The sequence below is a fragment of the Hordeum vulgare genome, chromosome 5H (assembly GCF_904849725.1).
Source record: "Hordeum vulgare subsp. vulgare chromosome 5H, MorexV3_pseudomolecules_assembly, whole genome shotgun sequence".
NCBI classification, from domain to species: Eukaryota; Viridiplantae; Streptophyta; class Magnoliopsida; order Poales; family Poaceae; genus Hordeum; species Hordeum vulgare.
Genome location: NC_058522.1, coordinates 144,696,274 through 144,708,690, shown reverse-complemented (window position 1 = coordinate 144,708,690; position 12,417 = coordinate 144,696,274). Strand labels below are relative to the sequence as shown.

Here is a 12,417-nt window from a genome sequence, read left to right as displayed (position 1 = left end):
CAACCTCTCCTCTTCCGAGCTTGCTTAGTAAGAGGCACAGGAGGAGGAGCCTATCGACAAGCTGGACAACTAGAATACGGTGCCACCTGCTGCTACATCTTTAGCGATGCTCACCTCAAACGCCCTTTGCCGCTCCAGACGAGCCATCTCGAAGTGGCGGGGCTTCTCGTAGATCTCCTCATTCCGCACCTCTACGGCGGCGTGTGCTGTGGCCATGGTGGCGGTAAGACTCTTTGCATGCCTGACCAAGCGCTCCTCCTCCTCCTGCAGGAACTCGATGTAGCGTGCAAGGTCGCTAACGCCCGTGCGGGGCTCCACCTGCCTCCTTCGGGAGACGGTGGCGTGGGTGATGACCCCGACAGTCGACGGTGGGATGGCGGCCACGACGGCCGACGGTGGGATGGCGGCCACGACCGTCACCTCCCGCCTTCGGATCGCGGTGGCGGAGCGGGTGATGGCCACGGTGGCCGATGGTGGTGTGGCAGCCACGACGGCCTCCTATCGCCTTCAGGCCGCGGTGGCGGAGCGGGCGGTTGCCCCGGTTTTCTGTGGTGGTGTGACGGACACGCAACAGATGGTGGGGTGGCGGCAACGGCGGCCGGCAACAGCTGCCGACGGGCAACGCGGCGGAGCGTACGGTGGCTGTTGCGCACACCCAACACGGACTGCACGCGCACTACACTACGTCGGGGACTACGCCGCCGCCGCGGTGTGGCCTCCCAGATGGAGTTGTCCTTTGATGACGGGAGAGTGGCTGCGCGACGACGAAGGTCCGGTGCCATTGGCGATTGTGGGAGAAGTAGACCAGATAAGCTACACGGACAGGGAGGGAGAGGAAAATGCGACCGTCGTGCGCAGTGGCTTCGTATGTGGTCTACGCTGCATCGAACAGAGTATCAATATCTATTCAAGGTGGTGTGTATGTGGTTGCAGTGGGTGGCGAGGAATGTTTACCCAACATGGGTGTGACAGCCCGAGACCGACGCCCCAGAAGATTTCCCTTTATTTCCGTTTCCGTCGTGTGGTTAGTTTTATTTGGTGCATCATCATTTAGTTTGCATCACACATCATGCATCATCTCCGTCATCTCTGGTGTGATTGCTTCCCTTGTTCTGTTTATTTTTTCCCTCTTCTCCTAGCCACTCCTTGTTCTTTTCCTTTTCCCATTCTCAACTTATTTCAATCCATTGGAATCTTGGGTGTCATACCAACTTCGCTCGTTATCTCATTCGCAATGTCGTTGACATTCTTCCCATGATATCCCTTGCCCCTTTCTTATTTTTTTTCCTTTACTTTCATTTATTTGAGTTGTAGATGTAATGCTCAAATAAATGTTTCTGTTGAGCCCATAAATAATATCCGTTGTATAGGGTCTCCATCTAAAATCTCACTCCATCTGGGGTTGGTTTGGTTATGGTTTATAATTTAGACAAGTTTGATATAAATTCAAAACTTGTCCGAATTTATATTCTGTAAAAATCCCCAAACCAATTTTATTAAATCCTTCATATTTTTATGGCTCCGGGAAAATATCCCTATTGTTGGAATTCCAACTAAATCCATGGTTTTCTTTCTTTGCAAGTTGTTGTAAAAGAAATAAAAAAACAAGCAAGAGAGGGGGGCAAGAATAGCCCAGTCGGCCACTTGGGCCTCCAGCCGGCCCAAGGCCCGTGCGCCCCTTGAACCCTAGCCCAATCCCTCTCGTGCCCAGTCCCACGCCGCACCTTCGTCGCCTTCCTCTCGATGTATCCCTCTCCCTCTCGTTTTCCTCCAGCGCCGCCAAGCACGAGCTCCACCAGGGTGGCCCCGATCCCCACCGCCTCGCTGCAGAGAGCAGCTGCCTCGCAGCTGCCGTGCCTCCTCCTCCCTCCTCGAGACCCCCAGTCCCGATTCCATCTCCCTCTCCACCTCGCTCGCCACCAGGGAGGAGCTCCCCTGTCGAGCCGTCCGTCGTTCCGCCCCGTCCCGCTTGCAGGCCTCCCGTGCCGGTGCCCGTGCTCGCCTCCCGCGCCGCCCGCCGTGCTCGCTGGAACAGCGCCCCGCGCGACCTCCGCCATGGCCGCCCGCCGCCAAGCTCCGCCAGGGCCCTTGGCCTAACTCTTCCAGCGCCTGGACCACGCCGGATGCTCGCCCCGCCGCCTGCTGCTGCGTCGCCCTACTGTAAGGATCCCGCCGCCGACTCCCTGCCGAAGACGAGCACGCCATCGCCACTGGTCATGGCCGACCCGAGCGTCGCCTCTCCGTTCCCCTCGCCTCGAGTTGTTGCCGTCGCCGCTTGCTGCCTGATGCTGCTGCTGTAGCTTGTCGCTTGCTTGTAGAGGACGCTGCCGCTGCCGATAGCTCCTGCTAGCTAGCCGCTGATGTTGCTTGTGCATGTTGCCTGCTGTGCCTGCTGCTGTGCCAGTCGCTGTTGCTGCTTGCGTGTTGTTGTCGTTGTTTGGCTTGCTGCTTGCCCGCTGCTCCCGCGCCGCATCTTGCTGTTGCTGTGCTGGCTCGCCTCAGGAGCGATCCATCGTCATCGAGCTAGAGGCGCACCTTTGGTGATTTATCCCTTCAGTTTCCTAGTTGGTCGGTGCCATCTGGTTCACCTAGTGCCGAGTTGTTCTTCCAACTCGAATATGTGCATTGGTTCAATTGGTTGACCCAGTTTTGTGCGTGCGAAGAGATCCGAGCATGAGGCTGCAAGTGTTCTGTCAATTATTTTGTAGTGTCTAGCAATCTCAAAGCTCGTTCATTTTGGCCCGAGCAATGTTTGAATCAAACACTTGCTCACGTCCCAGCCTTCTTCCTGGAGGTCTTCAAAGAGTCCAAACGCCCTCTTTAATATTGTTCTTCCACGACATCCTCGACGACCCCGAACCTCTACGGAACCATGTACGACTACCGCCGACAAGATCGCCGTGCACGACTACTTCCCCTACGAGCCAAGTACTACTACTTCCACGACGACCACGACGATCTTGTACCCCTTCACCGATAGAAGGTATACCGATGAAACGTGGCCGAGAACCATATTCATGTGATGTATGAGATGAATGTATGTTTGCACCGTATGTTGCCCGTTGCACGTTGTCCCTCTTATGTTGTGCCCCACACATGGGAACCCGGAAGCGGGATCACCCCATCTTTATTTAGCGTTCCCGCACACGCTTCCTAAACGTTGGCATGATATCTCGACGAGTTATCGGGATAGGAACGTTGCCGTGGCATCGTTTCCGTCTTGCCGCCATGGTATCCTCTCGCTCGCCGTGGCGACATATGCATCTTCTCTTCTTGCCTGTGTTGTAATGAGCTCGCATGCATGATGCATTCATGGCATATATATCTTGTGTTGCATGTTTCTTGTGCCGTAGCTCCGATCTATGCTCCGCGTGTTAATCGACTAGGATGTCATGTAGGTTCATCGCTTCACCCTTGCCATGTTAACAACAATTTAATATTGCCGTTTAAATAATCGGGAGTGAACTAAATAATTAATCGTGGAGTTTCATCAATATGTAACTCGTTGCATATCGAGCTTCACTTAATGTGTAGTGTTTGTCTGAGGTGAATTGCCATGCCATCCCTTGCATCATTGAACTGATCATGCATCATAGTAGGTTATGCATCATGTTGTGCATCGTGTGGTGAATATATGTGTTGATGTTTGTTTCCGGTTTGCTCCGTCTCGATAGAGTTCCCCAAGCGTGTCGGAATGTGAGGACCTGTTCGACTACGTTGGTTTGTCTGCTTCATGGAGTTGTACTTCTTCCAAGCGGGATATCAGGCAAGATGACCATTTCCCCAGATACCATTACTATCATTGCCATGCTAGTTTTACCGCTTCTATCGTTTATGTCTCGTTGCCTACCACATGTTTACATATCAGCCTCTCAACAATGCCATGATAACCTTCAACCTGTTCGACCTAGCAAACCATTGATTGGCTATGTTACCGCTTGCTTACCCTGTTGTTAGCGTTGCTAGTTGCAGGTGTAGTTGCTTCCATGTGATAACATGGGTCCCTTGTCATATCACCATATATTAATGCTATTTAATTTAATGGACCTATATACTTGGTAAAAGGTGGAAGGCTCGGCCTTTTTAGCCGGGTGTTTTCTTCCACCTTTGCCCCCTTAGTTTTTGGCTACCGGTGTTATGTACCATAAATGAGCGCTCCTAACACGACCGGGGTTGTTATGGGGACCCCCTTGATAATTCGTTTTAGATTAAAGCTGGTCTGGCAAGGCCCAACTTTGGTACTACATTTGCCTAATAACTAATGAACTGCATAGCGAGTAATTAACCCGAGGAATTTAATCAACCCCCGGACCAGTGCTCCTCATGAGTGTTGGTCCACCCACCTAGCAGTCGGCGGTGCCACCACGAGGCAACTCGAGATTTGGTTCCCGTCCACTTTGCATAGACGGCGTGTCCTGAGAACGAGATACGCGGCTCCTATCGGGTTCGTCGACACACCGGGTGGCCTTGCTGTATTATTTTTACCTTTGACAAGATATCTTGTGCATCGGGATTCCGGTGATGCTTTGGGTAATCTCAGAGTTGAGGTTTTCCACTAGGGAATCCGACGAGATCGCGAGCTTCGTGATTGAGGATTTCTATGCGGCTTGTGGTAATTTGTGATGGACTAGTTGGAGCACCCCTGCAGGGTTAAATCATTTCGGAAAGCCGTGCCCGCGGTTATGTGGCAACGTGGAAGCTTTGTTTAACACTGATTCTAGATAACTTGAAGTTAACTTAATTAAAACTTGCCAACTGTGTGCGTAACCGTGATTGTCTCTTTCGTGAGTTCCTTCTCCGATCGAGGACACGGTGGGGTTATGTCTGACGTAGGTAGGTGTTCAGGATCATTCATTTGATCATCAGTAGTTCACGTCCGTTATGCGTAGATCTTCCCCCTCTTATTTCTTGTACTCGTAAGTTAGCCACCAGATATATATGCTTAGCCGCTGCTGCAACCTCACCACTTAACCATGCCTCACCCATTAAGCTTTGCTAGTCTTGATACCTTTGGAAATGGGATTGTTGAGTCCCGTGTGGCTTACAGATTACTACAACACCAGTTGCAGGTACATGTAAAGGTTACTTGACGCGAGCGCGTTGATTGTTCATTTGGAGTTGCTTCTTCTTCTTCTTCTTCATCGATCTAGGATGGGTTCCAGGCCGGCAGCCTGGGATAGCAAGGATGGACGTCGTTCTTCTTTTGTCGTTTGTTTTCATCCGTAGTCGGACCCTGCTCTTACTCTTGATGAATATGTAATGTATTGTTGTGACTCTGATGTAGCTTGTGGCGAGTGTAAGCCAATTCTATATATATATATATATATATATATATATATCTTCTTTTTAGTACATGTACTTGTAACGATATCCATTCTTGCGACACGACGAGATGGGCTTCTATCCCTGACGAGGCATTCGTGCCAAATTGAGGATAGGGTCGCATCTTGGGCGTGACAATGGTTGGCAGCATATTCTCCGGATCGGTCCACCTACTTTTTTGACATAGGTATAGTTTCAGTCTCATATGGCTTTACGGTTGCGAGCTTGACGTTTCTATATTCTTTATCACACAGTTCAGTTAGTTGGTTGTGTGCATCTCAGCTTTGTATATATTCAATGCTACATTTGAAGTCAAGAAAAAAAGAATATGCCTCGCCTCAATAATAAAGAAATCCCGAGTAAGAGCATCTACAGCCGGACGCCTCAAACAACCTCTCATATGCCTGCGGACTCGCCTGACCAGTGATCCGACAGAAGAGAGAGAGGAGAAAAATGACCCAATCGGTGAACCCGATTCCTCATATCATCCGTATACGTCCGGCCTGTCCGCAAACCCTCATATCCATCTCAAATATAGGGAGCATATGAGGGCTCGCGGACGCGTCCGATCGCGTCTAGTTAGTCCGCCATGTAGGGCGCGACCCCATTCCGAACTATATTTTTCTTTTTTATTCTTTTTTTATTTCTCATTCTTTCTCTCCATCAATCATGGACAAATGTGCGGACATATGAGGAAGAATGATGAGTGTGACTGCGCAGAGAAATAAATAAAAAACACAACCGGTTATTTTTAAAAGGTCATATTTGATATGTCCGATTATAGATGTTCTAAGTAGAGAGATTCTCCACACGAACGAACGATCCGTCAGGTTTGAACTGACAATGACCGAAACGCCCTGCTCAATGCGCCATGCCATAAACCTTTCCGTGCGATTTACATCATGGTCTTCTCTTTCCGATGATTCAGTGGACTACCAGCACGCGTGCGGTAGTGCACTAGCACTTAACATCACGCCAACACCATGGATAGCTAGAAAGCCAGGAACCGAGCAACACGCACACAGGTCACACAGGTAAGGAGTTTTTAATTTTTATTTGAATAATCTAAGCAAAGCTTTTTATTTAAATGCAGAGGGAGTGTGATTGGAAAGGGAACTATTTTGAGGAATGGTAACGTAAACGTAAATGAAATCAGATAACATAATGTAATAGCTCCGGACTGGATAAACCTTTGGTTCGGTTGTGTAAAGTAAACATACCCCTTAAGGCCTTGTTCAGTTTCTTTAAATTTAAAGGCGTTTGGAGGGGATTGAGAGGAATTAAATCCCCTACAAGTTAAATTTCACCTAAATCCCCTTCAATCCTCTCCAATTCCCTTCTAGGAAGGATTAACCGAACAAGGCCTAACAGTGTTTGGCTTGGCACAGTAAAGAAAAGATGGATTAGTAACCATAAACTCAAGATCAGCAGGAGGAAGTTGATGGAGGAGGAAGATTTTGATTGAAAACCCGGAGATGGGCCTTGCTCCTCATCCTAGAGCTCTTGACGTTCCATCCTCGTCGACGTCGAGGAGGCGAGCCGAGATGCAAGTCCAGGATCGTGGCTTGACGGCTGGCTGGCGGGGAGGTGGTTGCGTTGGACGGGGAGGAGGAGATGACCGCGGGGAGGCGAAGGAGAGGATCATGGGGCGGCGAACGTGGTCATGGGGAGACGACGGCGCTTGACGAGTTGGAGGGGATCGCTGGGAGGTGGCGTTTGACGAAGCGGAAGGGATCACGATGAGGCGGTGGCTCTGTATGAGGAGGAGGGGATCGTGAGGGAGGAAGAGAGGTAAGGGAATCCTTACCGGTGGGAGGTGGACAGAATCGATCGTGACTTGTCCTGGACCTGATTACAGCGGAACATGATTACGGGTACAGTTACCAAACGCGGGTAACGTTTTCCGTTTACACCGTTAACAGGTGACGTACAAAAAAAACCACGAAACAAACACCTCCTACGTTTTTGGTAAATGTTTTGCGCCCGTACGCTGGGCAAACATTCGGCCGGACGCATGCGCGTCGTCGATCTCGCGATTTCGTCCCCATCCCGAATGGCCCGCGATCTCCTCCCCATTCTGAACGGCTCGCGCGCGCTGCGACGACATCGTCGAAGGGACCCATCATCCGCGCGCGCCCCTGCGCTGCCGTCGCCGCTGCGCCGGTCCCTGCCCCCGTCGGTCCGCCCGAATCGCCAGTTCCCGCCACCGTTGACCGTCCACATCGCCGGATCCAGCCTTCGCCCGTCGTCCTCGTCGTCTGCCCGCCATGGCCGGGACACACGTATACAACTGTTACAAACGTCACCCAAAATTGCTGCAACGGCTATTTGAAAAAGCTTCAACTGTTGATTAAAAAAGCTGCAATCATACATATATAAAAGCTGCAAGGCAAATCATACTTTTTCCTCGTTGAAGTATTTGATTGAAGCTTTTTTCTTAACGGTTGAAGCCTTTCTATACACGGTTGAAACTTTTTGAGGAGTGATCACGCGAGATGCTGCAGTCGGAGCGGCGTTTGAAACTTTTTTCATATACGGTTGAAGCTTTTTCGGTCAACGTTTGCAACTTTCCCTCGTTGAAGTTTTTGGTTGAAGCTGTTTTTCTTAATAGTTCAAACTTTTTTTCTAGCGTTTGCAACACAGGGGGTGAGATACGACCGACGAGGGGAAGACCGACGGGTATGAGCAGCGGCGAGTGCGCTGGCGCTGCGAGTGCGCCGGCGAGCGGCGGGGGCAGCGAACGGTCAGGGCGAGCTGAGTCCCGGAGCGCGGGGCAGCAAGGGCGGCGAGCGGTCTGGGCGAGCTGAGTCACAGAGCTGCATCCATGGTGCTTCGACGGGCGGCTGAGGTGGCGACCGGCGATGAGGGCGACCAGCGGTGAGGAGGCGAGGTGACGCGGTCGGCACGTGCGAGGCGCGTGCTGGAGCGGCGGCACGTGTGAGAATGACAAGCGGTGGGAGTTCACGTGACGAGATCTGACGGTTAGGGACCCCTGATCTGACGGTTGCTGTGCGACCGGCGCGAGTCCTCGGGCCGACGCGCCGGCGCGTAGCACTGCCCTACGTCTTTTGGTGCAGAACACCAAGATCCGAAGTCCTAACTTAGGAGCCGCAATGTTCTAGGATAGACGTCTTCACAGTCCAGCTTGTTGAAGTTACACCAAGAAAAGTTAGGAAGGACCCATCGTTGATCTTTTCAGAGATTGATGGTCCACTCTACATTCTGAAATCTGAAGTCGCTGAGATCGTTTTATCTTCACTGACTTGACTTTCTATCCTAGTACCACGTTGCTCCGTTTCTAGTAGTACTGCTCCCCTTGTTGCCGCCGTAGAGGCGGAACAGGTTGAACGCGGAGAAAGATGCGAGGAGCACGGCGGCCAGCCCCGCGACGACGGCGCACGCGATGCCCGCGCCGACCTGCTTACAGAAGGCGCCGTAGAGGCTGCAGATCCCCATCCACTGCAGCTCCGGCTGCCCTAGCTTCCCGAGCAGCGACGACTGCAGCGCCGCTGCCGTCGCGGCCAGCATCGCGTACGCCAGCAGCTGGTCGCCGGAGAAGACCGACCAGGCGAGCGCCCTGCTGCTCATGACTAGGGCGCCGCCTCCCCTCGCCATCGCCATGGCACAGCGCGCCGCCTGCAGCAGACTGTACACGACGGCAGCGCCGTTGGCGGCCACCAGGAGCACCAGAGCCTTCATGTCGGTGTACTTGGCCCTCCGCTCGAGGGAGAAGAAGGTCCTGGTTTGACTGTCGGTGACCACCAGCGCCGCCGCCACCGCGCCGAAGCCGCCGACGAGGCACCGCAGCACCAGCTCCCACACCTTCATCTTCCTCTCCAACGGAGCCGCCATGACACCCAAGTCTAAAAGTGCGCGCGTGTGGAGGTTCGTTGTCGTTGAGACGAGTGCTGGCTCCACGAAGTTCTTCTCCATGGCCATTTTATAGGGGAAGAGTTCCACTAAACAAGTAGTGGGAACGTGGGATCCTCCGTGGCGCTAGATTTCGTCCGGCTACTTATTACTGCCATCATTCCTGGAGTGCTTTCCGAGCAGCAAGTGCGTCGTCTTTCAGGTGTGCATGCCAAGGCAAACTTTGCCTATATGGGTTCACATACCATCCCAACAAACTCTAGGGACACGTATATAGGTTGCCATTTTTTGATAAACTGGTGGTGGGTGACCAAATTAGTAGTCACTATGACCACGCGCGCCGTTACCGTTCGGAGCGGCCACTAAAGCTTGTGTCACGACTCACGTGTAGCGGTGTAGGCAAAGAAACAGAAACTGCAAAAATAAATTGCACTAAAGTTCGGCATGTCATGAAAGATTACCACATTTTTTAAAAATGCACTAAAGTTCCCGACAAAAATAAAAGTTTGCTTTTCCAATTCGTAATCTGTTCTCATATCGATGAAAACCGCAAAATCCCTCAAAATTGAAACCTACGAGAAATGCTTTGATAATCGGCAACACGGTTCGTGTTGTAAAAAAAATCCTTCCAATACGACTTATGTTATAAAAAAAATCCGCAATACAATCCATGTTACAAAAAATCGCAACAAAGTTCTATTCCAAATGTTTTCGCAATAAGACCTTAGTTGCAAAATAGAGAAAGAAGTATGACCGACAGATTGTATGAAATACGATGGCTCGCGAGGCGGCGGATCATTTTAAAAGACTAGCCGGCCGACGCGTAGCAAACGCCTTTAGGGCATGCTACGCGTTCGCCGGCTAGTCTTTTTAAAAGATCAGACTGGTCACGGGCTATTGGACGTGTCATGTAACGACCTAGATGCGGCACTTTCCATATTTGAGGGCGAGGTCTTAATATGGAAAGAGGCGCATCTCGACATTTCACAAGTACAAAAATCATTGCACTACATACAAGAAGGGATGAGTATATGTAATGTCTTACACTCGACACAAATTAAGTTACAAGTCACTCAACAATTTATTTTAAATCATCCATAAGGCAGGGTCCGGCTATGGACAAGATAAACAACAAAATAGCAATGAGTCTCTCTCGCTAGGCCCAATAAACGACCAATGTCCTCTAATTATCGGGGTACGTCACGTACATACGCCCACTGCCCTCATCGAACTCCCACTTCAACTGCGTAGCGTCAAAAGCATCTAGATCTGATGTACCTAGACCTATGGGGGTGTAGTAATCTGTGAGCTACGAGGACTCAGCAATCTTATGACCATGATAGCGGGTATAACTAAGTTATTGGGTGTGGAAGGTTAAGTGTTTGAGTTTGTAGCATCACTAAGCATGTATGGTGGCTAACTTACGAGAACATGAAGTAAATTGAGTCGTCTACGCATGACGATCAGGATCTAGTAATGATCACTAAGTGATCCTGAACACCTACTTACGTCAAACATAACCCCACAGTGTTCTGATCGGAGAAGGAGCTCCGAAAGAGACAATCATGGTTACGCACACAGTTGGCAAGTTTTAATTAAGTTATTTCAAGTTATTTAGAATCGGGTGTTAAACAAAGTTTCCACGTTGCCACATAACCACGGGCACGGCTTTCTGAAAGATTTAACCATGGAGGGATGCTCCAACTAATCCATCACAAATTACCACAAGATGTATAGAAAGCCTCGACCACGAAACTCGTGATCTCCTCGGATTCCTTAGTGGAAAACCTCAACTCTGAGATAGCCCAAAGCATCACCGGAATCCCAATGCACAAGATATTTCGTCAAAGGTAAACAAATCCAGCAAGGCCGCCCAACGTGCCGACAAACCCGATATGAGCCGCACATTTCATTCTCAAGGCACGTCCGGATGGGCAAGACGTCGGGTTGGCTGAAACCCCACGCGACCAGGCGGTTCCTTACATCGCGCCGTTTGGACCAACACTCATGAGGAGCACTGGCCCCGGTTGTTGATTAATTATCATCGGGGTAGCTATTCCCTATGCTTTTTATTAAGTTGTTTAGCAAATGTAGTATCAAAGTTCGGCCTTGCTGGAAATGTCTTAACTCTAAAAATAATTATCAAGGGTGTCCCCATAACAATCCCAAGCGTGTTAGGAGCGCTCAGTATGGAACATAACACCGGTAGCTGAAACTAACGCGCCAAAAATGGAATATAACACCCAGCAAAAGGCCAAGCGTTCCGCCTTTTACCAAGTATATAGGTGCATTAAATTAAATAGCAGTAACAAATGATATTCAAAAGCCCATGTCAACACATGGATCAGCCTGCACGTGCAACTAGCAATGCTATAAGATGGCTGAGAAAGTGCTATCCTAGCCAATCAACATTTGCTAGGTAGTGGAGGGGTTAGAGGCTTTCATGGCAATGTTTGGAGGCTTATTTTTCAGGTGGTAGGCAACGATAAAATAGCGATGGAAACGAGTCATTTAAGAACAACAAAATTAGAAGCGATATCAAGGTCACAATCATCTTGCATGTTTGTTCTTTTGACAAGTACAACTCTTGCTCTTCAGGAACATACTCAGCGTGATCCTCGCACGGGTTGTTAGATCGCTTTACTACCCGAAGAAAACTAGTCAAGTTTCTCATGCATTTATTATGTTGTTAGTTTTCTGGACAGAACCTCAATATAACTTATTTATTCATGCATGAACATGTTAGAAATGAATGCATCATGAGAAATGAGTGCAAAAACATATAAAGAACGTCGCGAACCAAGTTACGGATCTCTCAGAACTCACAAAACAAGATACAAAAGGTAACTGAGACAAACCAGCAATATACCAGAGGCTATGGGCATTTCCTTGGTGTACCAAGGATGCCACTGGATTGGCCACCAAATTCTAGGTGGAATAGAGCTAAAAATCATGCAAAACCAACAAGCACAACTCACACAATGCACAAAACAAAACCACAAGCAATTTGTCCATTAACTCCAACATACAACTTTGAACAATAGAAAACTAGTAGCTACAACCACTCGATGGATTTGCCCAAGACATGAACATGAAGCTATCGAAGGGAAAAACAATCTCTAACTAACAACATAGATAGGTCCATGAATCAATGACAATCAAGCTCTAATCATGGGAAAAATATTACAGATTAGGACTTAGTGAAAATCACAATTTGCACTGGCT

The 12,417-nt window shown here is 49.7% G+C and overlaps 1 protein-coding gene across 1 annotated transcript; it reads right to left on the bottom strand.

Moving 5' to 3' along the window:
- Nucleotides 1–8,423: 8,423 nt before the first annotated feature.
- Nucleotides 8,424–9,232, bottom strand: LOC123397352 (CASP-like protein 2B1). Its single transcript, XM_045091929.1, has one exon. It carries the CDS (start codon nucleotides 9,172–9,174, stop codon nucleotides 8,599–8,601), a length of 576 nt encoding a protein of 191 aa, XP_044947864.1. The 5' UTR covers nucleotides 9,175–9,232; the 3' UTR covers nucleotides 8,424–8,598.
- Between the last annotated feature and the right edge of the window lie 3,185 nt (nucleotides 9,233–12,417).

Excerpts from the sequence above, each read along its gene's own strand:
- LOC123397352 (XM_045091929.1), bottom strand. The coding sequence starts at position 9,174 with ATGGCGGCTCCGTTGGAGAGGAAGATGAAGGTGTGGGAGCTGGTGCTG.